Source organism: Fistularia commersonii, chromosome 19 (assembly GCF_037954325.1).
Source record: "Fistularia commersonii isolate RoL2024-O1a breed Wild chromosome 19, RoL_Fcom_v1.0, whole genome shotgun sequence".
In the NCBI taxonomy this organism is placed as follows: Eukaryota; Metazoa; Chordata; class Actinopteri; order Syngnathiformes; family Fistulariidae; genus Fistularia; species Fistularia commersonii.
In genome coordinates this window covers 12,319,363-12,347,103 of record NC_141302.1, presented here as the reverse complement: position 1 = coordinate 12,347,103, position 27,741 = coordinate 12,319,363, and the positions used below count along the sequence as shown (strand labels likewise).

Sequence of the window (27,741 nt, the reverse complement as noted above, 5' to 3'; positions counted from 1 at the left end):
TCCCCGTCCCCCGACCTGGAGGAGGCTTTCCACCTCTTCCTGGCTTGGATTTGGAGGTGATAATTTTTATCCCAGCTGCTTCTCATTTAAGTGTGAACTGCTCCAGTGAGAACTAGAAATCACAGTCTGATTAAATCAACAAGATCCACTGAGGCTGAAGAGTATGATCCCCTTGTTGTTGGAACACACTCTCAGATCAACCTTCTTCAAAAAGTGGATCACCAGCCCGGTTTTCCAGTCCAGAGGCACTGCCCCTGATGTCCATGTGATGTTGCAGAGATGTGTCATCCAGGACAGCCCCAAAACAACATCCACCCCTGGGGGCCTGCCACAGAGGAGCTTTTTAAACCCCTTGCTAATTTCAGCCCCAGAAATAGTTAGTTAGTTAGTTAGTTAATTACCCTCTTCGTTCTGGGTGGAACACAAGGCCTCGACTACCTGCTTCCATCTGGTCCTGTCCTGTCCAGCATGTTGTGCTTCGCCCCATGTAAGGTTTGCGATCTTCAGTCCTGAGGTCACAGTTCTCCGCCAGGTTATTTTTGGCCTTCCTTGTTTCCTCTTTCAAGGTGGGGTCTATCTCAGGGCTACTTTAGGAATGCGGTCTTTGTCCATTCGGAGGAAATGTCCGAGCCTAGCAGACTCTAGCCAACCCGGCAGAATTACCACCTTTGAATGACCAAACTCCGTACCTCATCAGAAGGACTGAGGTCTTGGAGGTAATCCCTCCACGACCCATGACGTCTCGAGCACTACACACGGTGTTAACGGTACCGCGCTCCCTTCCCCATTCCCGAACTTCTGGATGGTGACCAAAATATACCTCGAAGCCATCCGAAAGTAATTCTCCATAGCCCACACACAAGTTTTGCCTCGGCAACCACGGAAGCCACACGTGTGGCAGTACGTGTTTCCGGCTGCTTCCGGCCCAACAGGCCTGCTTTAAGCGTGATCACGGCCCTCATTGCCACAGTGTACTAATGGGTTGAAGGGCTACCACCTTCCCGCTTCAACAACAGAGGCCTGTTCTGCCACAGGTGGGACCTTAAACTCTTCCTGACAGGAGTCTCTGCCAAATAAATGTCAACAGCCTGCATTACCACACACTTGAAGGGTTGTGAGTCTGTGCCACCGCGATGGCCAGGTGGTAATGGAAAACCCCACTTTCAAACGCTGCCAGTGGTTTCATATTCTTCCCGCACAATTATGTGATGACCAGAGGTGGAATTAAGCGTCCAGGTTTCAGTCGAGGAGTACCTGTTCGCTTGGGCGAGTGGCCAAAAACCAACATTATGTTTGCGTTTCAGTCAGGACACTCCTTTACTTCCGTCATTTCTCCGCTGCTCCTCCCCGCAAAAGTGCCGTCTGGCTGCCGCTCTGTAGGGAATGACGGAGCGTCATCTGACAAATCCTAACCTTTTTACTCGAGTCTTGACGGCGTTGGGGAGGGGGGGACGTGAGGTCAGAAACGGACACGAAATTCAGGCGCCGGCATGATTTTTTTCCGGGAGTTTCTGGCCTTTTTAACCGCCGTTTCGGCATTTACTTCTGGCGTAGAGGCAGGTAGGAATCCTTTTCCGCCGGGTTGTGATTGAGTTGTTCGGCTGGGGCTCCGAGCGGGAGTCCGGAGTCAAGGCTCATCAAGCTAGCAGGGAGTGACGCATTTGATCTTTCACCTCACTAAAACACCTGTCTTTTTTATCGTCAAATTAATTTACAACTTTTCATTCTCTATTCTCTATTGTTCATTCTTTATTTGAATTGGGGAAAAATTAAACACTATACGGCTGTTCAGTCGACTGAATCAAAATGAATTTGGTGTCTTTTCGAAGCAATTTCCATTCTTAATGATCGCTAATGCGCGGTGGTTATTTTAAGCTGATGTGATTAAAAACGTTTGAAAACAAGTGTAAACACGTTAAAGGTTTTTTAACAATTTAAAATATGGATATTTTCACATGGACGTGTTATTTATTTGATACATAAAGTGAATGAGATATGTTACCGTGTGATATCACACCAATAATCTGACTTCCCGGACCAAAACTCAGCTAGTTTCTGCATATGACCGAACAAGAATTAATCCATTTGAAGTTGTTTATTAATTTCAGATACATTAAGCGTTTCATGGATCTCTTTGAAAATGCAGGCTTTTGCATTTGGTTTCTGCTGCAAGTAAAATGTCTCTCACCAATCACCGTATAAATGTTAAAAAAACAAAAGGGAATAGAGCATGTTGGATGTAAGGTAATGGATTGATAAAAAGCCTTTCAAGCCAAGTGCTTCAAACACAATTTTCATCCATGCAATCAACAAAAGAACTGTTTCGAAGTTATTTTCAATGTTCTAATTATTCCACATGGTGGGGCTATCTCATAAAATTTTTCAGAATGTGGGTTGACTACCAAACGCAATTACCCTTAAGTGTTTTCCGTTTATGCTACCATTAGGGCAGTAGCCATAGAAATGATGATATTTCCAAAATGCATGATTGTTGTTAATGTCACATCCAGGTAAGCAGTTTGTTGCGTATCTTGTGTTGAAACACTTTTTCCGACACTGCTACTCCCCTCAGGGGTCACCACGTGACTAATTTCATGTCTTCTGTCAAAACATCTTAAATCTTCTCTTTGGTCTTCCTTTTGGTCTCCTGCATGGTAGTTCTGACCACAGCAACCTTCCAACAATATATTCCCTATCCCTCCTCTGTACAGACCAGGCCATCTCAGTTTGGTTTCTGATGATGCGTCTTGTGTCCCAACATATAATGTGACATCAATTAATGTCTGAAACTGGTTTCTGAATATTGCGGTGTTCATTTTTTAAATGCATTGTCGTGTCCAACACGATTGTCCTTTGAGGGAGACAATTCTTTCTCATCAGTGCAGTAACGCCCTGCTTTAACTACTACCATTACATACGTCCTGACATAATTATCGTTCCAGACGTTGTTAATTCTCTTAAGTGTTTTACTCAGGTCAGCTGTAAGAATTTGACGGTGGGATGATTGTTCTGTTAAGATGGCATCTGATATTCTCATCGCAATGCACCATATATCTACAATGAACTGTAATCATAGAATCGACAGCAATAATCAGTACTTTGACCAACTTGACCGCACGTTATTGTCACCATTATTTCAACTTCAGCTCGAAATGCATGGTGTGTTGGACTCTGATAATACACTGTGAATTTAGCTCCTGTTAATTTTATTGGTTTTGAGCAGCTCCCTTTCTCCTTTCAGGTCGCCTCCCCCCACCCAGAAATTTGTCCTACCACTGGTTGGATATGTTTACAGTGACCGTGTCATGGAACATGCCCAGTGGTTTGCCAGACAACTGCAAGATTGCATATGTCTACCAGGAAGTTTCATCTAAAGTATGAGGCTGAGACGGCTTGTTGGGATGGGTTTAGGGATCTCCAGGGTGAACCTGAAAAATTTGTGAAAAATTAACCATGCTTCCTGAGGAAAAGCCGTAGCCCATAAGTTAAAGGAACATGCTAATTGTGGAGTTTTTTTTTCTGCTTTCAAAATCCCATCTCTCCTTAGGATAAGAAAAATAGCTGATGTGGCTTGTAGCCTACAATTGTCAACAGTCATCAAGTAAAGTTTTCAAAAATAGCAAAAACTCTTGCACACTTATATGTTCAACATGGTATGACATTAATTTGAAATTAAGGAACATGGTACTTTTAGGAACAACAGTTACTTCCTTCCTGGCTACAGACTTGGAGGGCAGTGATTGCACATAGTCCCTTAGTTAGTAGTTCACTGAGAAAAATTATATTTGCAAATTCACTGCCCAAAAGCACGTAGACGGAATGTCAGTATGGTGACTCTCCAAAGATATGTACTCCTACTTTATCACCTGTGTTTGTCAAACCACTTGAAACAAAACTTTAAATGAAGGTAAGCGCATCACATTTGGACACTAGTCTGTGTGATCACAATAGGCTACCATTTGTTGTTGGCTATCTAGCTTAAGGGTGTGTGTAGCTCCCTACTACAGCACAAAGAAGAAAGGGTTATTTTTTTTCTTGTCTTCCCTCTGGGATCATGGCAAATAGGATCTCCCAAATCATAATTTACATCACTACCGCTGTTAAAGCCATTACTTCTTATTGACTCAAGTCCAGTCTGTTGTTTTCATTTAGGGGATGCTGACTGTATCCTCGTGATGAGTAGTACTTATCTAATGCAGTTTCCTCAGCCGCTGTGAAGTTATTGGTTATTATTCTGTGGACATAATTTCACTATATTTTGTTATATAGTAACAATATTTTTAACTATAGTCATCTTCCAAATGTTTAGAGCAGTTGTGAGTATTGTCTGTATTAAAGTTGTGAGTATTCTCTGTGTTAAAGGAGGATCCATGTGACAATGTTAGAGAAATAAGAAAATATTCCAGAAAATGTGTCAGAAATATGAATCTTAATCAGAATCATATCTAACATTTTCATGAAAGTTCCTCCCTGATGATTAGCTCCATCCTGTTTACTGTTAGAAAGACAAAGAAACCACTTTAACTAGCGCCTGAATTGCAACAATAATTGTTTGAATTAACTATTTAATGTGATAAAATAAAAATGTGTTCTTTAGGAGAGTGGGTATCTCAATATTCATCTGTTTGTTTGCTATTTTGTTTGTTGGTTTTGTTTTTGATATGACCTAGCAAGTTTCACAACATTGACAGCATGCTTCTGTATAAGCAAATTATTTGAATGCATTGCATTATTCTTTAAAAGATGTTCTTATTGCATGATAGATCATGTTTGTTTTGTTGGTTTATTTGTTGTCTTCACTAAAACCCATTTGTTCTCCCATTAGGAGTGGATACGCACAACCTCAAGAAATTTTACGTTCAATTGTCTGGAAGGAAATCATTCATCCGGTCACTGGAACTTAATTGTGCGAACTGCATCCAAACTCAACCAAAGCGATTGTGCCATAGAAATGAGTGAGCCAGCGACCGTTACTGTTAAACCCCCAAAGCCTCTGGGTAAGATCTTGGACTCAACTAATGTTGAGATCATTGAAACTGTGTCATTTTACCAAGGTCTTGGTCATCTGTGTCATTTTTTCCTAATTCCTTTTTCTTCATCCATGCATGTTACACCTTTTTGGGGATTCTACAGTTCAGTTGGTGGAGAACTTAAGTTGCTTGCTCCATGAGAATAAGATTAACTGTTCCTGGATCCCAATTGGTCAGAGTCAAAACCTGACGATCTCTTACAGGTCAGTCAAAGTCACAGTAAGACATTTAACTTGTGTTAACATTTATCGGTGATGTTGATGTAGCCTACTGAAATATTGCTCAAATCCTGCAGCAGAATTTTCTACTTTTCTACTACTTCTACATATTGAAGTCATGTTAAATTCCTCACTGTTTTTGGAATAGGGATTTATGCATGATCAGCATGAATGCTGCATTACTATAAAGGATAGACTTCTACATATCCATAGAATTCAGTTTTGCTCAGATTTCTTCCGCGGGGTGTTTAAACCATTGCTTTGAAAACAAACATATTTTCATTCCATCTGACATAGGTTTTTTTGCATCAGGTTTTTAAAAACTAGTTCACTACAGCCTGTGAAAGAAGTCTTGCACTAAGTATTTATGAGTGTTAGCTTTTTTAGCAGTCCTTATTTACCCATGTGTTAGTTCACGATTCATAACTACCAAGTAATTTTGTTGTTTTGATGGGAGTAAAACCCTGAATAAAAAAAAAAATTAATATGTTGCATATTTTCTCTTTCTGGCTCCTCAAATACACTTTTTGGCCATCACAGGCGTTGTGGGCGTGAAATAAAACCATTAGAGGTGTGTGATCAGATTTACAGAAGAGGAAACCGTAATGGTTGCATACTGAATATTTTTGATTACGACATCTGCATAATTCTGCAAGCAGATGCTGGATGGAGCATCATTCGACCTTCCCTGGGTTAGTGTAACTTCACATACTTTTATTGTGATACGTACTATGGATTTTTTGATATCACTGTTTTATACTCCTCAGTTTTGCCCACACCAGAGTTGAAAGTCACACAGGAAGGTGATAACCTAAAGCTGAGTTGGAATGAGGTACATATAAACACATGCTGCAAGTATCAGTACACAATCAACTACGAATATTGCCACAAGACCAATGTAAGTGATTCAAACACCTTTTCTATATTTACAATCCTGTTTCTGTACTGGAGTTTTCTTTTTAATGCTGAGCGTCATACTTTTCGACAGGAATTGTTCAGAAATCGTAGACAAAATATTTATTTTCTCTCCAGTTGAGACAAAATATGACACAGTGCCTTTGTGTTGGGGCCTACATTAAACAGAATATGATTAAATAGATATTTACATTGGCATGCTGTCCACTGTGCTGATATTTAAAACACTCTGTAGCATGTCTCCTCTGGAAACAACAGCCATCCATCAGGCTGTGGTAGAGACTATGTTGCAGCCCTCACAAAGTTGCTCCGCTCCTGCTTGTCCACCCAGTGGGGGCCTTTAAAATAATTCCTACTCTGGGCAGACAAGAAGAGCTTTCAGCTTATCAAAATACATCCTGTTTAGCCATGTAAATGATTGAATTCCCCTTTCTTGACATTGATAAAGAAAACAATACAAACATCACAATATTCGGAACTGTAATATCACCTTCGGTATGTAAAATCATGGCACATGCACACACAAATTAATTAGGTGAGCATATCCCCAGACTTCAACCTGCATTTAAGTGATGGAAACTTTTCAACATATCACTTAGCTGTCCTTTAAATTCACAGTTTCAGTAAAATACAAACATCCAAAATTTTTTGATAATTTATCACTTTAACATTGCTGTACATTTTTTAGTCTGTTCATGCTAAATTTTATGTAACCTAATGTCATTTTCAAGTCAAGTCACTGTTAATTTTCAGGTCATTTTCCAAGATTCATGTACATTGTTTTGAGAAGTCCTTCATGATTTCAGTCCTCGTTCATTTTGTGCAATTTGTTGCTAATTAGCATTGGCTAGTTAAAATCACTTGCGTGAGTTTGCAAAAATAATGCTCAGGCATAATACAACATGTCAAGAGAATGTAGTGCTCTTTATTTGTAAAATGTGAAATAATACAACATACCGCAAAGACACTGTCATGTTATATAATTGTACTCCCAATTTTCTCCTTCTGCCATCAGAATTCAACGATTTTTCCAAGAGAAGAGCCATTTGAGATACCCTACCATCCGCAGTGTGAATACAAGTTCAGGGCAAAAGTCCAGACTGCTCCGAATTGCCCTTCTTTAATGAGCAAATGGAGTGAAATTCTAACATATGGTAAGCTGTCCAATCAGTTTTGCATTTGAATTTGTGTTTTTTAGGTATATTAACATGAGTCTTTATGAAATCACCTACTTTTATCATGTTCTAACACAAGCAGAACAAGCCATTACAAATGTGTGTGATTATGGAAAAATGCAGCATATTGCCTCGCAAAGAAAATTTACGAGGCTTTTTCCCATTTCCTGATAGTTGCCATTTTTTTGTGTATCTGAAAAATGAAACAATAAACAACTGGAGAAAATTGTGAAATGGCAGAAAAATATTTTTAAAAGAAATACAGACCCAGGGTTTATTGTTTATACCCCAGTTGACATTATCAGTCGCCATCATGTCTGACAGTTTGAAATAGCCTCAGTGCTTAGCCAAGCCTGTTTGTACTTTTACAGTTTCATGTTTAATGTGACTTTTCTTTTTAAAAATAGGACATCTAGCGTATTAATATCATAATATCTGAGATGACTCAAAATGGGAGGAAAGTCATGTTCAGAAAGGTGACAAGCCCATCATTTGAACAGTTTTTAGACTTTCATTTTTCCCAAATCATCTGTCATTAACTTTAGAACCCATTCTGAATGCTAAAAGCTTTAATTGAGAGAAGTCTTAACACAATACTTTGTCTTTTGTGTAGGTAAAACTAAACCCTATCACACGCTGACCGTAATGGCTGTCTCCATCCCGATAATTCTTTCCTTCAGTATTCTGTTGTTGTGCTTCTGTTTGAGAAGGTATGTTTCTATATGGCGTTCTAGAAATATCTTATTTTGTAAAGCTATGACCCTGTAGGCAAGTTGTCATTGAGATTCGGTTTCATTTCACCACATTTAAAAAGAAATATATCACAGTAAAATATGGTCCTATCATTAAAGCAAGTTGCTTGTTTACACAGGGCAATTCAACGCTGAAGTAATGCTACTCTAAATGATTTGAGTTTTGTAACTTACATGTAAACATGTCATCTGCGACTGTGAAGAAATTCTATTGTATATTTATACACAGAAAGGGAGGTGTTTATAGTCGCAAAACATCCCCACTCAACACAGTCCTGTAACGTATAGTATGCTTGAATTTTTCAAGTTAACCATGTTGAAATAACTGATACACTTAGAGGGTTTTCCTCTCCATCTGCTGACCCAAGCCGCCATGCCTAATATTTACAGTTGTGAATTGTTGATACAATTACTTTTACCAAAACAACATGACAACCAACCCAAATGTTCATTGATCCTTTCTTACCTTAAGGAGAGGAAATATTGAACTTTCCTGATTGATTCTGGGAAAAACAGGGACATTTCATGTGAGAATAAATGAACTTGAAAAGCAAAAAATAAACTAAAAGGCTAATTGCTGCACAATTGCTGCGAGGTGGCAGCAATAGACTGTTGTACTGTCTCTCCAATGCAAAAAACACTCACTGACTTTCTTTTTTGTAGGCACAGGGCTATTATTTTTCCCGTTATACCAGATCCATCCTCAATACTCAAGGAAATGATGATAAATGGAAACAGAGAAGCTAAGGTAAGCTTTTGGGAGGGGGTTCTTCTCAACTTCTCTGCCTGTACAGACCTGTAAACACTGATCATATTTGGGTTTATGTTTGTTTCCCTCAGATTCTGGAGAACCTTTACAAACCAGTGCCAGAGCCACCCGATCTCTGCAGGCTTGCCCCGATATCAGAAATCAGCACCCTCCAGGAAGGTCATGACGTGTGAATGAAAAAAGCGGTGCTGCTACTGCTGGACCTCCCCTCAGGCTGTAACTTTTACACAGTGATTTAAACACCAGAAAGGATAAAGGATGAAATAGTTTGGGTTTGGACTTTCAGATCTTCTGGATATCTGACAAATGTGTTTGGGAGTAAAACTCAACACCAGCAGCCAGTAAGATCAGAGTTTTCTAGAAGTTTGACGTCAACAAAGAAATATTCTGCTGTTTGAAGTGACTCCAGAAATGGATCGGGAAATATATGTAACACAAGAATCAAGAGTCACAATGGTGTGAAAACAGGATCCCTTAAAAGGACTAGAGACCTTGTTTCATCCTGCATTGTATCGCAAAGGTCCCATAAAGAATGTTGTTGACCTTGGTTGTTCTTTGGCGGCTGGGGATGGGTTTTGCCTGCTGCACTTAGCTAAATGTTTTAATGTTTTCGGGGGAAATGATACCCTTGTATTAATATAGGTAATGCGGTGGATCGGACTTGCTGTATATCCATTCCAATTAGGACAATGTCTGAAGACAATGGTTCCCAACGGGTGGCTTGACATCCAGGACAAATAAAAATCAAAACAAAAAGTAATCCTTGTTTCTCGGTGACGAAAACTGTCCGGTTTAACCCTTACGTTGTCTTATGTTTCTGACCGGAAGGTCACAAAATCTAATGCACAATCAACACAATTTATTATATCTGTTCAAATCTTATTTGTTGACAAAGAGACGGTTTCTTAGGTCATTCTGAACAATTGAGCTACTTTTTTCAGTGATTAAAAACTTGATCTTTCAAATTTGACCGGAGCAATACATAAGGGTTAAAGGAAGTACCGCCTGATGTCTGGTAAAATCACAGATCTCTCCGCCCTTTTCTGATCTCCACCCCTCTAGTGGCTGCTCACACGGATAGGATCGCCAGACTGGACAGGTTTACGGGCTACGAACTCAATAAGATTGAGTCATATTAAGCAACAGTATATAAATCCAGATGACAACGTCCTGTCTTGGACAACGGAAATTTTCCTTACGGCAAACTCCCGCAGGAATCATCACGATGCTTCCAAGTTTACTTATTCTCCTCGTTGGCATCCTGGATAAGATTGAAACCCACACAGGTAAAGAACGATTGCCCAACGATCCCACGATCAGAACGTTTCCGATCAAGATTGCGAAGTTTTCCAACGGTGACGTCACCTCTAGTTTTTAACTCTTCATTTAAAACCGACTGACTTGAATATGGATATTGTAGCGGTAAATATTAGGTTATTAATCGGTGAACGAAATGATTTTAATATAAGAGTTCTCTGTCTTCCAGTTCATGGTTAATCCTCGTCGAATCTGGCAACTTGACAAGATATTTTATTTTTTTAATTGTTTTTATTTTTTCTTTGCTTTCTTTTTTTTCATCCTGCTTGAACAATGGAAGACGCTTGCAGTCATAAAGCCCTGTGCTCATTGTCAGAGGTGTTCACGTCCACACATGACAAATGGGGGAAAAAAAACTATATATCTATATCTCTCTCTCTCTCTCTCTCTCTATATATATATATATATAGTTTTCACATATGTGTGTGTGTGTGTATATATATATATATGTACACAGTTTGTATTTTATATAGTTGATCTCAATTGATTTGTTTGTACTGTGCGATGCTGCTGGAACCATACTTGCCCTAAGGGTGTTCTAAGGTATTAATAAAGCTCTAACCTATCCTCCTGGTACATAAACTATATGGATGAAATATCCAGTTCCTGGCTTATTTATTTACCGCTTACTGACGGATGCCACAGTTTCTCCTCAAAATATCAGTATATGTTGCTTTGGTAATGTTTATTACTTTTAATTATTCTCTTTAAATGCAGCTTTCTCCATATTAAGAATACAGCTTGATAAGAATATGATTTCCTCCTAAAAAGTTATTTCCAAAAAGCTGTTTTTGTACACAAAATTTGCAGCTTCTCAGTCAGACCATCCACTCTTGTCAAATCCAGTTGTAGACATCCGTGCAGAGGATGAGAGAAGATATATATTAAAAAAAAAGGCTATAAGTGCAAATAAATTATTAAATATGTGAGACATGAATCCAAAAATGCTGCTACACTAGACGCTTGGGGTGAGAACAAAGATTCCATATCACTACAGTATGTCTTACTTGAATTTGAGGATGAGAAAACAATACAATTTGTAACAGGAATGTGTGAGAACATTTCAATCATTTCTCATGACCTGAGGCCCTTTTTTGGATGTCTTTTTGATGACCCAGAAAGTCACGTCATACTCGGGGGGGAGCGGAAGGTAAAAGCATGGGCTTCATATTCAGGCTCCATATTATCCATATTTTAAGGATTGGCGCTACGTTTGTGTGGATCAGCAATCGAGCATTACATTTTCCCAAGAAGACAAGCGTCAAGGGCAAGTTGCATTCATGCCTTTTTCTGGTCAGCTTTCGGCGCTAAGTTGTGATGGTCTTGTTTTTTGCAACACAAAAAACAAAACAAAACAACAAACGTCAGATTTTTGAGGCAGTCACTTTCTTCTGATCAGGATTTAGCATTCAATTTTGAACTAGCAATCGGTGGGGGAAATACATACAATCTGTATCAAATGTACATAATTATATTAGTTATTCAGTGTAACATAGAAAAAAAAGGCCTGAATGGGTTTTATATTGATTTTTTTTATTGTGTTGAAGGAGGAGTTTGTGAGGAGTGTTCTGGAGGTTAAAATGAATGTCAGAAAAACTTAGGAGTCTGAAATTGGAAATTAAAGGGGTGATGCTCAATGTTGTTAGTGGCTATGCCCCGCAGGTGGGATGTGAGTTTGGGGAGGAGAATTTCTGTAATGAGTTATATGACGTGATGCAGAATATCCACAGAGAGAAGAGAGTAGTAATTGGTGCGGACTTCAATGGACATATTGGTGCAGGCAATCGAGGGGATGAAGAAATGATGGGCACATTCGGTATACAGGATGGGAACCCAGAGAGACAGATGGTGGTAGATTTTGCAAAAATTATGGAAATGGCTGTAGTTAACACTTTTTTTTTCCAGAAAAGACAGGAACAAAGGGTGACTTACAAGAGCAGAGGTAGGAGCATGCAGGTAGACTACATCTTGTATAGACAAGGTAACCTACAAGAGATCAGGGACTGCAAAATAGTTGCAGGTGAGAGTGTAGCCAGACAGCATAGGATGGTGGTTTGTAGGATAACTGGTGACAAGGAAGATGAAAAGGACGAAGGCAGAGCAGAGAGTAAAGTGGTGAAAGCTGAAAAGGGAGGATTTGAGAAGGGCTCTGGGTGGTCAGGGTGAGTTCCTTACAACTAATGTAAGTTCAGGAGTGCATTCGGGAAAAGTGCATTCAGCAAACAAGAAGTGTGACACTGAGAGGACTGAAATGAACAGACAGAAGTTCAGGGAGATACAGTGTAATGTAAAGATAGAGGTTGCAAAAGCAAAACAAAAGTAACGAGGGAAAAAATGACTTATACAGGTTTGCAAAACAGAGAGAGAAATGGAAAGGATGTACAGTAGGTCAAGATGATAAAGGATAGAGAGTGAAATGTATTGACAGACACTCTGCTCTGTCAATACAATCAGCTCTGAGCCCCTTCTTGTTTGCAGTGGTGATGGACAGGCTGACAGCTGAGGTTAGACAGGAATCTCCTTGGACCATGATGTTTGCAGATTACCTTATGATCTGTAGTGAGAGCAGAGAACAGGTTGAGGAAAATCTAGGAGAGGAATGAAAGTTAGTCGCGGCAAGACAGAATATATGTGTGTGAATGAGTGGAACTTGGGTGGAACGCTGAGGCTACAGGGAGCGGAGATCAGGAAGTTGGAGGATTTCAGGTACTTGGGGTCAACATTCCAGAGCAACGGAGAGTGTGGAAAAGAGGTGAGGAGACAGGTTCAAGCAGGTTGGAAGACTATCTGCCAGAAGGAAAGGTGTACAAGACAGTGGTGAGACCAGCGATGCTGTATGGCCTAGAAACAGTTACAATGACCAAAAGACAGGAGGCAGAGCTAGAGTTCGCAGGGATGAAGATGTTGAGGTTCTCTTTGGGAGTGACCAAGATGGATAGGATCAGGAATGAATCTATCAGAGGAACAACACCTTAGATGTTTTGGAGAGAAGGTCAGAGAAGCCAGACTGAGATGTTTTGGTCATGTACAGAGGAGGAATAGAGAATATATTGGTAGACGGATGCTGGAATTGGAGCTGCCAGGCAGGATGTCTCAAGGAAGCCCAAAGAGAAGATTTATGGATGTGGTGAGAGAGGATATGAAGGTAGTTGGTGTGAGAGAGGAGGATACAGGGAATAGGGTTAGATGGAGAAAGTTGATTCACTGCGGCAACTCCAATTAAATGTCATTCGGATGTTTTTTTTTCTAAATTTGCTGTTTAAAACTTTCAAAAAAAATTCACATTTTTGTTTCATTTTAAAATGTTGTGTGTCGGAGCCAATGAAACATCTAATGCTAGTTTGTGTTGTCGTGACGGGAAAGCATGTTTATTCTTGCTGCGTCAGACATTGTTCTACTGTAGAATGTATCATTTGTCTTTACTATTATATTATTACTATTATATTATATATATTATTACCATTATATTATACTATTATAATTTTCCTTTGTTCTGAGGCAATTGTTTGGTAACCGGGTAATAGCATTGCCTCTTTTTTTTTACTTGCGGTTGTTGTAGCTGTTTGATGGCAAAATCATGTGCATGATGCGGCAGAGAAGTATGTTATAGTATGTATGTATGTATATAAAAGTAGACTGACAGGTTTGCAGCAGGAGTCCAAGATAGGTTTGAGGTAGAAGGCAGCATAAAATGTGAAGTGCTCTGGAGAGAAGAGAAATGAAGGTCAACTGCAGTAAGACCAAGTACGTCGGTGTAAATAAAAAGGAAGCAGGTGCAATGGTGAGGAGTTGAGATGAGGAAGGTGCAGGAATTTAAATATTGGGACTATAAAAAAGGGGTTAAGAAGCAAATACGGTGGATGGAGAGGCTTGTCAGTGGTTACATGTGACTGAAAAGTAGCATGAAGAGGGAGCGGGGAAGGTTTACCTTTCTGGATGAATTGAATACTGCGGCTCTGACCAAAAGACTGAAGGCAAATTTCAGGACGTGAGGATTTTCTTTAGGGGTGAGGTGCATGGATAGAATTAGCATATTTTAGAGACAGCACATGTCATAGGTCTCAGATTGAGATGTTTTTTTGAGAATGTGTCTATTGGGAAAGGGATGTCGGAGTTTGAGCTGCAAGACAGGAGGAACAAGGTAAGACCAAAGAGGAGATTTGAAGGCATTCTGAAGGACATCGTGCAGTTAGTGGTCGTGACAAAGGAAGGGGCAGAGGACAGGACAAGATAGAAATAGATTATCCGCTGTGGGTGACTCCAAATTGGGCCCAGGCCGTGAGAAGATGATTCAGCTATGAAAAGGATGCTCCGTGCCGTCGGATGCAGAAAACTGAAATGTGTAAACAAATCAGTCCACAGATCAACAGGGTAGCTTTATAATGTCTATGTTGTAATAATCTTGTATTTTCTCTCTATCTCATCCTCTGTCTTTTGCAGACATCCCCTTACCTCAGAATATTTCTGTCAAATGGACCAGTGCTTTTTGCCTAAGGCTGTCCTGGGCACCTCAGAACCTAACGACAAACTGCAAATATGAAATCATATTAAAAAAAGAATTAAGCATAATGGTAAGTATGTGTTTGTCTGTTTTTGTTCAAATGTAGTTCTCCTGAGTAAAAACAAATGATCAGACACTCAACCGCTGTCAAAGCTAAAATATACAGCAAGTTGCTTAAGTCAGAGAATAGCACATCAGTAACACTTTAAAGCAGTTGGCTTTTTCACACTTTCTGGGATTAATTCACTAAATTTGGTAAATATTTCGGCAAATTTATGTGGTCCTCTGACTGGTAACTGGGCCATGGTGAGTCTCTGCATCTCGCCCAATGACAGCATGTATCGGCTATAGCCTCCCCGTAACCCAACTGCAGGATAAGTGTTATAGATGATGAATGATTTTTCTTACCTTTCAGAAAGTGAACACAACTTACTGGGAAGGTTGTCCTCCAATGGACAGAGGATTCCTACAGTTTTCTGTTCAAACCTTGTGCAGCAGCAATTCAAGTGAACTTGCCGTCTTCAATGTCACATACCCAGGTGGGTGATCCACCTCAGTGTCACTCAGAAAATAAAGGAGAAGCTGATTTTGGATGAAAAATGTGCATTTTCTAAAAGGTCAGATTTCCTGGTGGGGAAAAATTAAACTGAAAATGTATTATGATCGCTCCAAAACACCATTATTACACATCATCTTGAGTTGAAGCCAGTACCCCTGTTCTGACTGTGCAAACTTGTCTTCCATAGTTTTCTGTACATAAAATCTAAATATCCGGTCCATAAAGTTGCAAATTGTTTTTGGTGACTTCTCTCTTTTTTACTGTACTGGTAGAGGAAACTGTGAGCAAATGAAAGAGCATCTGTAGTTTTACCAGCAATATAGCAAGGTAGATATCGTTCTCTCTCTCTTTCTCCATATATCTTGGTTTTTTTTTCACCAAGGCTAGTGTGTGTGTGTGTGTGTGTGTGTGTGTGTGTGTGTGTGTGTGTGTGTGTGTGTGTGTGTGTGCATGTGTGTGTGTGTGATATATATACATAAATATATCACACACACGACACACATTGCATATATGTATATTTGTGTGCGTGTGTGTGTTCATTATGTATATAAACCAAAACATTAAGTCTGCAAAGAAATTAATATTCAAGTGATTGTTGATCAAAGAATTTTCTAACCTCGATCCGGTTATTGACCAAAATTTACATCCCTTTGGCTTCAATGGATCCTGATTTCCACACTCAAGTTGTGTGTTTGATTTTTGCCAGTGCTGTCTTATGACATTTGACTGAAATGTTTGCATGTTTTTTTTTCTTCTACCCCTAGAACTACTAACAAACTGGACCTGTTACGTCTATTCCTCCACTCATGCTCGCTGCTCCTGGCAACCAGCAAATCACACACAACTCCGCTTTTTTTACCGGTAGGATTTTTCTTTTCTTTTCGGATCTTGTTTTAAACTCTATATATGCTCTGAAGATAGAAAAGGAACTGTGCACAGGATGTTCAGTACACATTATTTCATGTCGCACTGTTGAACTCTCATTCCATCAGGGTCAAACTGACCCTAGAGGATTTCTTCAATAAGGCCTCCGCTCGGATTGTTCCTAGTTAAGCATGTTACCAAATAATTTTCAGACTTTTAAACACAAATTACTTCTCCTCCACATGCAACTGTAAGAGACATCCTGATCGAATGGAATAAAATAGATCTCGTTCTGCAACCTTGATAAAGGAAAATGTAGTGAGCGGCACTGCAACGCAGTGGTTAGCGCTTTCGCCTCACAGCACTAAGGACTGTGGTTTAATTCCCACCGTGGGCCTTTCTGCATGGACTTACCATTTTACCAGGTTTCCTCCCACAGTCCAAAAACATGCAGGATATAGAGTGGAATACACTGGAAAATTGCTCAGAGGGGGTGAATGGCCATTTGTGTCTATATATAGCCCTGCGATCGACTGGCCTCTAGCCTGTTCACAGCTGGGCTAGACTCCAGCATTTCCAGGCCCCTAATGATAAGCGGTAGATAATGGATGGATGTTAACAACATTCATTACATCTCATAGAGAATTGTTTGGATAAATGCATGTATTATTATACATATATGCATGTATTATTCCGCCTCCTTATAAAAAATAATATCTGTTTATCAGCAGCAGAAAATAATGAGGTAAAACCTTAAAATTAAGAAGTTGAAGTTCAGAACAGCAAATTTATTAATTGTGATTATATCCATTTAGCCTTCCACTATGTTTAATACTCCTTTGATATGAATAAAGTTGAATCTTTGGAAATTTTCGATTATTGACATTCTAAATAGGTTACAGGAACAGCTAATTTCTCATCTTTACGACGAATGGTTAATATATCTAGACATCAGTGCAAATAAAAAATAATAATTCCAAGTAAAATAACATGGAAACATTTCAAATTCATACTAACACACATAGCTTTTACCAAAGTGCCTCACATCTTGGTCTGTCTGTCTACCTATTTATTATAATTTCCGGACTATTGAGAGCACCTGAATATAAGCTGCGCAGGCTTAAAAAAAAAGAGATATGTGTACATATATAAGCTGCACTTGTCCATAAACTGCAGGTGTCCACATTGTAAAAAGAGACATATTTTCAAACTTTAAATTAAATTTATACCAGTAACATCCACAAAGTCGTACTGGAAAGTCTTATTTTTCTGAAAAAACAGAACAGAAACACAGCATATCGAAAAAGATTAATAATAAATTACACAAGGAAAAGTCAATCCATCCATCCATCCAAAAAGTCGTCCGCAAATCACGGTATTTACAAGTAAAATAGACTCAAATATTTTTAACATGTGATATGTTGTATTTCAAATCGATACAACTCGTTTGACCTTTTATTTTTGTCAAAATCTGTATAACAGTTGTTGTTTTTCTTATTTCCCTAAATTTTTCCAAGGAAACAAGAACATAATGATGAAGAAAAAGCTGTAAAGATTTTACAAGAATGTTCATCTTACATATATGATGGTGATGTGAAGACTGGCTGCAACCTGCAGATCACGGCCAAGGAGGCCTTGTATTTATTCTTCAATGGAACCAGGGATGGCGTTTTTGCCAGGAACACCTATTATCTCTCTACTCTACAAGGTGATATTTGCTTTCTGTCCAACACTATTCCTTATTCAATTCAAAATACTTTATTTGCAGCCCTAGGGGCGATTGTATACATGTATACAATAGATGGAACATCTATACAATAAACTGTACATTCTATAAACACCAAAAATAACACTAGCAGCGCTGACAATTTAAGGAGGCCTGCATCATGTTGAGGTTTGCAAGTGACTTTTTTTTGAAATTGCATGACTTCTCTATTTGTGCTTGGAGTACTAAGTAGACGCCCAAGAGTTCTTTCAGCCAGAAAACATCCTCTATTTGTTAATGCGCTTGTGTAACTTCGGGTTTGACTCTAACCACACATATTTGCTCAACATATTGTGGTGTTGCTTAAGGAGACGTAAACTATATTTCATCAGCTTTATCCCTTACAGTGCATCATCCCAGTTTGTATTTCTTATTTTTTTAATAAGTAGTCATCAAAAACTTTATTTTCTTTGCACAGTGCAAATACAACAAAATTATCCCAGTCTGTATTTGGTCGCATACATGCTCAAACACAGTATGATAAACACACACACACACAACGAAATGTTGATAAATAGACATGGAACTAAGTCAATACAAAATGAAAAGAATTTAGAGGGACTAAGGCACGGTGAAATATTTTGCTTGATTACACATGTTTCGTTGGGCTATTGCAAACAACGGTTACATGATAATTTCATAGTGAATGGGGATTTTACAGATCTTGTGGTTGTGGAATTATTGCTCATGTTTGGTTGGTGTCAGTACAGTATTACTGCTGTTTATGTGGGCACAGGGGAAGAAGCATTTTGACATCCCGGTTGTGCCAGCTTTGATGGACCTGTATCACCTGCCAGAGGGAAGCAGGCCAAACAGGTGTTGGGCAGGGTCGGACTTTACTTTGATGCAGCAGGAGGTGCAAATCTCCGGTGAGGGTGGGCAGCAGATGATTTTCTGTGCTGTGCTGATAACCCACAGCAATGGCCCTCTTGTCTCACCGTGATGCAGTAAGTGAGGAGGCTCTAGACTGGTTGTGCACGTCTCGGAACACCCATGAACTTGAATAATGTCGCTCTCTTCACTTGATCTCCGTTGTTATCAAGAGGAGCTTTTTGCCCTCTGCACCTCTTGAAGTTGACCTTTCTTTGTGGTGTGCAGAAGGTTGTTTGCAGTACCACTGATAATGGCTGAACCTCCTACCTGTAGGCACCTTCATCATCCCCTGATCACTGGAGTGTCTTTTGCAAACTGTAGTTGATGGTGGGATGATGGGGTGTAAAAGTGGTGTCAGTACGCTTCCCTGTAGTGTTGCTTTCATTTAGTGTGAGAGGAGAAGAGATGGGGGCGAAGATTCATACATTCTGTTAGAGAGGCACGGGTAGACAGTAAAAGGTACTTTCTGAATCAGGATTTCTAGTGTGATGGTGTTAAAGCTGAGCTACAATCTATGCCGAGTAGTCTTGCATGGTCACTGTGGTGTTTGAGGTGACTCGGTGTGGTGTTAAAAACATCTATCCATCCATCTCCTATTCAGGGTTAAGTCAGGGCAGTCTTCCGACTTCCCTCTTTCCAGCCATTTCATCCAGCTCTTCAGGGGATAGCGTGAGGGGTTCTCAGCTAGCCGAGAGATGAAGACCCTCCAACGTGTCCTGGGTCTTCTCCGGATGCTCCCCCCCCCCCCAAAATTCTTTCGGTTACTACCCACAGCTTGTGACCATAAGTGAGGGTGAGAAGGGTGCAACTGCATCTAGTTAGAACCTCAACCTTGCGTACTAGCTCAGGTTCTGTCACAGGAGGAGGTGTTAAAAACAGTTAAAGATAGGTATGGAGTAACTAAATAACTTCTGAATAAGATGCCAAGAAAAATCAACAAGAAATGACCTAAAAATCTGCAAGACATTATTCAAATATTCACCAGAAGGGGGACATGAATGTCATTTCAAAATTACTGAAAAGTGAAAAGAAATATGAAAATGAGAACTCAGGGATGCATGAAAGAGTTTACATTTCACTGACATGTTATACAGTTATTTGTAAAACAAATTTGAAAATGTGTTAACATTGTCATTTGTGTGTGTGTGTGTGTTTGTATTATTTATGTTCTCAATCTCTCCCTTTGCTCTCTTCTCAGTGAAACTTCTTCCCCTTAATTGGACAGTTACTAAAGCAGTAGATAAATTCAACATTAGCTGGATTTCTCCAGATATCCTGCCGCTGTCTGAATGGACATTCGTGGTAAAGTACAGTGAGTGCAATAGACAACAGGTAGGTGCACATCAGTGACAGCCTGATGCCATCTGATTTTTTTTTAGTTTTATTTTTTTAAAGTGTGGCTTTATTTTCCCACAGACGGCCACAGCCAAAGGACAGAATTCACTGCAGATTAACCGTGTTCCTCATTGTCAGTATTACTTTACCATTCAAGCAAATGCCCATGTTGAAAAAGTAATGGAGAGTGATAAAAGGTTTTTTGGTATGACAATTTTTCTCCATCTTCTGTCTTTTTGTAAATACCTGGCCTTTTTCTTCTTCACCTTCCTCCTTTTTGGCTGATCCCTTCAGGGATCACAACAGCATATCATATTCCTTACTGCGTTGAAATCTTAAGTGTAATTGGCTGAATATTTATCTTACATACATGCTGGTCTCCGATACTGGTCCGTTATGCATCACAAACAAATACAGAATTCAACAATAATTCAGTGAGAGCATCAGGATGGAGGTTAGTTGTGATTTACACTATAGTGTTGTGATATATTTAAAAGCCATTCAGAGAATCTAGCATTCAGTAGAAGGGTTCTTATCTGACACTCAGATAAGATAATTGTTCAAACGCAGCGCTGCTAACAATTAATTGATTTTAGGCTGTGATTCAAACTCAGCTTGTACTAAGTATATGGAAAATAATAATTCATAATATAATTTTAATTTCAGGAAAAGTGTCTCTGTGCAATGAAAGTGCCATTTAAAGGGTTATCATTCCTATTTCATGAATGAAAAGTTTACCGAAAATAGGAAATCCAACTTATTTATTGGGTCTCTATTTTTTTTTTTTATAATTTTTTTTTTTTATAATTTTTTTTCTCTTGAAAGACATGAATATATAAGACCTGCGTTAAGGGTTTCCGAAACTGATTTTTCCTTCCTTAAATTTTGGCAGAGAGTGACCCCAGCATACTGCCCTACGTCATCATCATCCTCATCCCAGCAATGTGCACTGTCCTGGTGGCCCTGAGTTTAATTTGCTTTATGCAGTATGTACAAAATCAATGGCTCTGCCTGAGAACTCAGTATATCATTGTTAATTTTGGTTTTGTCTCATCTATCAAAATCTTTCTTTCCAGCAATAAGCACAAAATTTTCACTGAAATACCAAAGCCTCTCGATTTCATAAGCAATATTCCTGAGGGGGTGAGTGATTATATTCCTACTTTTGTTTCTTACCTGTACTCTTCAGATTATGCATAATGTGATTTAGGGGTGAAATGGAGCTGCTGAATACATTTACCAATATCAACACACTGTACATCCCAGGGCCGTGTTTGACATACTGAGAACATCATTTGTCAGAGAAATAAGGCAGATGACCTGGAATGGCCAGATACAGTGGGGAGAAGAAGTATTTGATACACTGCTGATTTTTCAGCTTTTCCTTCTTGCAAAACATGTAGAGGTCTGTAATTTTTATCATAGGTACCCCGATGCTTCTTACGAAGCCACTCCTTAGTTGCCTGTGCGCTTTGGGTCGTTGTCGCACTGGCCCAGTATCTTGCGATACATGGCCCCATCCATCCTCTCCTCAATACAGTGCAGTCGTCCTGTCCCCTTTGCAGAAAAGCATTTCCAAAGAATATCGTTTCCACCTCTATGCTTCACGGTTTGGGTGGTGTTCTGGGGTTGGACTCCTCCTCCTTCTTCATCCAAACACGGCGAGTGGAGTTTAGACCAGAAAAGCTTGGTTTTTATGACTCATCAGACCACATGACCTTCTTCCTCTGGATCATCCAGATAGTTATCGGCAAACCTCAGACGGGCCTGGACATGTGCTGGCTTGAGCAGGGGGACCTTGAGTGCACCGCAGGATTTTAATCCATGAAGGCGTAATGTGTTACCAACGGTTTTCTTTGAGACTGTGGTCCCAGCGCTCTTTAGGTCATTGACCAGGTCCAGCCGTGTAGTTCCAGGCTGATCCCTCCTCTTCCTCATGACCATTGATGCCCCGTATGGTGAGATCTTGCATGGAACCCCAGACCGAGGGAGATTGACCGTCATTTTGAACTTCTTCTTCTTCTTCTTCTTCTTCTTCTTCTTCTCCTTTCGGCTTCCCCCTTCAGGGGTCGCTACAGTGAATCAACATTCTCAATATAACCCTGTTCTCTGTATCCTCCTCTCTCACACCAACTAACTTCATATCCTCTCTCACTACGTCCATAAATCTTCTCTTTGGTCTTCCTTGAGACCTCCTGCCTGGCAGCTCCAATTCCAGCATCCATCTACCAATATATTCTCTATTCCTCCTCTATACATGACCCAACCATCTCAATCTGGCTTCTCTTACCTTCTCTCCAAAACATCTAACATGTTGTTACTCTGATAGACTCATTCCTGATCCTATCCATCCTGGTCACTCCCAAAGAGAACCTCAACATCTTCATCTCTGCGACGTCTAGCTCTGCCTCCTGTCTTTTGGTCATTGTAACTGTTTCTAGTCCATACAGCATCGCTGGTCTCACCACTTTCTTGTACACCTTTCCTTTCATTCCGGCCGATAGTCTTCCAACCTGCTTGAACCCGTCTCTTCACCTCTTTTCCACACTCTCCATTGCTCTGGACTGTTGATCCCAAGTACCTGAAATCCTCCAGGTCGCCTCAGCCTCATTCACACACATATACTCTGTCTTGCCGCAACTAACTTTCATTCCTCTCCTTTCCAGAGCATACCTCCACCTCTCTAGATTTTCCTCAACCTGTTCTCTGCTCTCACTACAGATCACAATGTCATCCGCAAACATCATGGTCCAAGGAGATTCCTGTCTAACCTCATCTGTCAGCCTGTCCATCACCACTGCAAACAAGAGGGGGCTCAGAGCTGATCCCTGATGGAGTCCCACCTCCACCTTGAACTTCTCTGTTACACTTGCATACATTTCCGGCACCAGCCTAACATACTTCTCTGCCACTCCAGATTTCCTTATACAATACCAGAGCTCCTCTCTTGGCACCCTATCATATGCTTTTTCTACAAAAACACAATTCAGCTTTCTCTGGCCTTCTCTGTGCTTCTCTATCAGCATTCTCAAAGCAAATATTGCACTGTAGTACTCTTAGGCATCAAGCCATACTGCTATTCACAAATGCTGACTTCTGCTCTCAGTCTAGTTTCCACTACTCTTACCCATAACTTCATTGTATGGCTCATCAACTTTATCCCCCTATAGTGGCCGCAATTCTGCATATCCCCCTTATTCTTAAAAATAGGCACCATCAAACTTTGTCTCCATTCGTCAGGCATCTTCTCACTCTTTAATATCCTTTTGAAAAATAGAGTGAGAAACTCTAGTGCAGCCTCTCCTCTCCAGGACCAACTGCCTTTCCACTCTTCATCCTCTTCAATGCCTTCCTCACTTCACTTTTACTAATCTCTGCTACTGTGTTGTCGACAATAGTCACCTCATCTACCTTTAACTCTCTTTCATTTTCCACATTCATCAGCTCTTCAAAGTACTCTTTCCATCTTCCCATCTCTCTTCTAGCATCTGTCAATACATTTCCCTCTCTATCCTTAATCACCTGGACCTGTTGTACATCCTTTCCATTGTTATTTCTCTGTTTTGCCAACCTGTGTAGATCATTCTCTCCCTCCTTACTGTCCAACTGAACATCGTACGCCCTTTGTTTTGCCTTTGCTACCTCTATCATTACCTTACGTTGTATCTCCCTGTATTCCTGTCTGTTCTCTTCAGTCCTCTTAATGTCCCACTTCTTGCAAACCGCTGTCTCTGTATATACTCCTGCACTTCCTCATTCCACCACCAAGTCTCCTTATCTACTGTCCTTCCAGATGACACTCCAAGTACTCTTCTACCTGTCTCCCTAATAATACCAGCTGTTGTTGTCCAATCATCTGGAAGCTCACCCTGACCACCCTGAGCCTCTGCCTTGTTTATCTTGATCTTCCACTCCCTCATCTCTGGGGATATTCAGCATCACTTCATCTAACTAATTCCAGAACTTCTCCTTCTCCTCAAACTCACATCCCACCTGCGGGGCATAGTCACTCACAACATTGAGCATCACACCTTTAATTTCCAAATTCAGACTCAGAAGTCTATCTGACATTCTTTTCACGTCTGGGACATTCCTCACAAACTCCTCCTTCAAGATAACTCCTACTCCATTTCTCTTCTTATCCGTGCCATGATAGTAAAACTTAAAGCTCTTAAGCTTCTAGCCTTACTACCTTTCCTCCTGGTCTCCTGGACACACAGTATATCCATCCTCCTTCTCTATATTATGTCGACCAACTCTCTACCTTTTCCTGCCATAGTCCCAATAGTCCCAATCAAAGTCCCTGCTCTCAGTCTAAGACTCTTGCCTTTCCTCTTCTCTCTCTGCTTCCTAACACACTTTCCTCCTCTCCTTCTTTGACCTACAATAGCCCAGTTTCCATTGGTTTCCATCTGTACCAATGGCGGTTGTTGTAAACCCGGGCCTCGACTGATCCGTTACAAACTGGTTACTCTGGTTGAATCCCATGTTTGGGTTTGGCAAAAGTTTTACGCTGGATGCCCTTCCTGACGCAACCCTCTGCATTTATCCGAGCTTTGGGCCGGCTCAGGGAGACACTGCTCCGTGCTATGCGAGGCCTGCTCGGGGAGACACCGGCCAGTGCCGCCTTAATCTTGAACATCTTTCATTTTCTAATAATGGTGCCAACAGTTGTTGCCTTCTCACCAAGCTGCTTGCCTATTGTCCTGTAGCCCATCCCAGCCTTCTGCGGGTCTACATTTTGATCCCTGATGTCCTTACATAGCTCTGGGGTCTTGGCCATGGTGGAGAGGCTGGAGTTTGTTTGATCGAGTGTGTGGACAGGTGTCTTTTACACAGGTACTGAGTTCAAACTGGTGCAATATATACAGGTAATGAGTGAAGAAAAGGAGGGCTTCTTAAAGAAGAACAGCATTGCTGGTCTCACCACTGTCTTGTATACCTTTCTTTTCATTCTGGCTGATAGTCTTCCATGGCATAGTACCCCTGACACTTTTCTCCACCCATTCCAACCTGCTTGAACCCATCTCTTCACCTCTTTTCCACACTCTCCGCTGCTCAGGACTGTTGATCCCAAGTATCTGAAATCCTCCAACTTCTTGATCTACTCACAGCTGAAGAGTACCTATGATTAAAAATTACAGACTTAAACATGCTTTGCAAGGGGGAAAAGCTGAAAAATCAGCAGTGTATCAAATACTCCCCACTGTATAACACTGAAAAGGAAAACTCCAATTTAATCATGGTTGCTAGATTTTCGATTTGTATATCAGCAATTGCCCCATTTACCTTCTTTTTAAGTGTTTCAGGCAAATCTTCTGTGTCCGTCAGTCACTCTCTCAGTTGTCTATCATTATTCTGATGAAGTTGTCACCAACAGTATAGGGGAATGATTCTTTCATTCTCAATTTTTTTTCATTTCCCCTCAGGATTCATTTTACAACCTATACAGCCCTACGAAAGAAGAGGAGTGTGTAATCACTCTGGTGGTCGACCCCGATCTCAACAAACTGGACTCGTGAGGCCCTCTGCGTTGATCCTGATGCCTCATCACAGCTCCTCTTATTCAGTGTCTTCTTGTCAAGTGAACATTTTGAATTAAATGACTGAAAACATTCGTATGTATGGCTGTTAACAAAAAGTTATTGTTTGTAGAATGAATCTCATCTTACCTAGTATCTTTGATAAAGGGGTCACAAAGGGGGTTGTAAAGGTCATTCAGGTCATTTTTATTCAAAAATTGTTGACTCAGCTCAATAGGAGTCTTATGCCTCAAAGGCTGTTATTGTCACAAAAATAATGTTTCTTTCAGCTCTTTGGGGCTCTTAAGTTTGTCAAGTGAAGAGAATTGTATGTTTGTTTTTTGGGCTTTACAAGCTGTGCGTAACATGTCTGTGTCAGCTTGTTGAAACAACAGTATAAGTAAAACGAGGACAGGTTTTATTTAGTTTCCTGTCATGAGTGAACTGGTCTGTAAAGCCATCTGTCATCACTTGTACTAAAACAATTCAGTTCAGTTTTACAATCCTCAGATCAGTGAGTAATCACGACTGGTTAGATATGCGTTGATATCAGCCTAAATCAAGCTCTAAGCTTTCATCATGTCAAACAGCCATGTCGAAACTCTTCAAAGAATATGTTTGCTTGACAACAGTGTTTATCTGTTTCGTTTTTTTTTTGTTTTACTTATTTCGAAATGCAGTCTCTGGGAATGATGTCAGATGCCCGGGCTTGCATGCTGTGTGTTTTCATTCTGCAAGGAATGGTGACCCAACACGATCGCTGTCGTGAAGGTGATATGAAAAAAGTAGAATATTGATATACGGTGGCATCGTGGATGAGAAATAAGCACTTTAACCTCAAAGCAGGAAGGTTTTGTAGGAATCCAGTGGTTGGCTGGGCTGCAAGAGATCGGCAGGGGTGTGAGAGTCGAGGTCCACTTTAATTCACTCGGGGCAAAAAAAAAAAAGGATTATTCATCGATGACAAATAATCATTTAGTCATTATTAATAGTCATTATTTACTGTCATTTTCTGGGATGTATTGACACTCCAAACCACTGGAGGATGGCTGTTTTAAGGTAAAGAGTGTCATTTTTATGTAATTTAGGTTTGGATGTGCCACAGGAGTTTGTTTCTTTGTACATTCAAACCAAGTAACTTAAAATAATTTATACCGTTTTGTTTTTCTCACACCTGCTGTGTCTGCACTTGATTTTACAGAACCTGATAAAGATTGTGTGTGTGTGCATGCGTGCGTGCGTGCGTGCGTATATGTTTGAGTGTATGACGGATGTCGATACATATCAATAAGCCTGGATGAGCGCAAAAGACTTGTACGACCATTTTCTGGTCATACATTTAGGAACCATATTTGTGCAAATAATTTCAATTTTTTTTCAGTAATTTTTATTTCTATTAAAGAAGAATAAATGTAAATGTGTCATAAATGTTTCAAAGTTCAACTGAATGTTTCAAAGGTGCATTTCTAATATATAATTAGAACTTTATACTGAAAATAGTCTTTCTTCCTAATGTGTGGCGCAAAGGGCACTGCTTCCCTCTAGTTGCCATAGATGGAAGTACACAGATAAATATCATTTGGTGCATATTTCTCAATAAAGAACTGCATAATTGAATTTATGTTCTTGAAATATCTTGTTAACGGGTTTTATAGTTTTCCTTTTATTATTACAATCAAGACACTAATGGTATTCCTATACCTAATAATTGTGTTTATAAGGAGGCAATTTGGGGCAATGAATGAAACTAGAAAAGATAAATGTATAGTTGGAGAGATTTTTGCTTTATCTAGTTTAATATGTAGTATATTTTATCTGAAGTGAATGAAAAAATTAAGCCTTAAAATGAAGCTCTGAAATTCAAATTAACTAAAATTTGCTACAAATTAGCTGTCATTTTGTTGTGAGATCCAGGTGTAAATGGTGAAAATTAGTAGGAAAACTTCAAATCAAAAGGAGGAAAAGGAAAAGGAAAAAACAAAAGGCATTCTTTGGGTAAGATTTCCCATCTGAAACAATTAAGCACTTATCTACTTACATGTTTTGAAAGGTTAACTTGACAAAGCACAAAGTAACGCAATACTAAAGATGCAGCTCAGTCACACTATCAATGGTTGTTTTTTGAAGGGCTATACTGAATAAACCT

At 39.9% G+C, this 27,741-nt stretch overlaps 2 protein-coding genes across 2 annotated transcripts; both read left to right on the top strand.

The window, feature by feature from the left end:
• The first annotated feature begins 1,210 nt into the window (after nucleotides 1-1,210).
• LOC147223739 (interleukin-13 receptor subunit alpha-1-like) lies at nucleotides 1,211-9,615 on the top strand. The gene is made up of 10 exons (XM_086165430.1): nucleotides 1,211-1,560; nucleotides 3,242-3,375; nucleotides 4,826-4,997; nucleotides 5,134-5,233; nucleotides 5,789-5,940; nucleotides 6,016-6,146; nucleotides 7,179-7,317; nucleotides 7,952-8,048; nucleotides 8,754-8,838; nucleotides 8,931-9,615. Exons 1-10 carry the CDS (start codon nucleotides 1,491-1,493, stop codon nucleotides 9,030-9,032), a joined length of 1,182 nt encoding a protein of 393 aa, XP_086021556.1. The 5' UTR covers nucleotides 1,211-1,490; the 3' UTR covers nucleotides 9,033-9,615.
• Nucleotides 9,616-9,762: 147 nt separating this feature from the next.
• On the top strand, nucleotides 9,763-27,207 carry LOC147223738 (uncharacterized). Its single transcript, XM_086165431.1, has 10 exons — nucleotides 9,763-10,145; nucleotides 14,617-14,747; nucleotides 15,093-15,216; nucleotides 16,001-16,097; nucleotides 17,618-17,808; nucleotides 19,937-20,070; nucleotides 20,155-20,278; nucleotides 20,966-21,059; nucleotides 21,150-21,216; nucleotides 25,503-27,207. The coding sequence occupies exons 1-10, from the start codon at nucleotides 10,019-10,021 to the stop codon at nucleotides 25,593-25,595; spliced, it is 1,182 nt and encodes a 393-aa protein (XP_086021557.1). The 5' UTR covers nucleotides 9,763-10,018; the 3' UTR covers nucleotides 25,596-27,207.
• The last annotated feature ends 534 nt before the right edge of the window (nucleotides 27,208-27,741 follow it).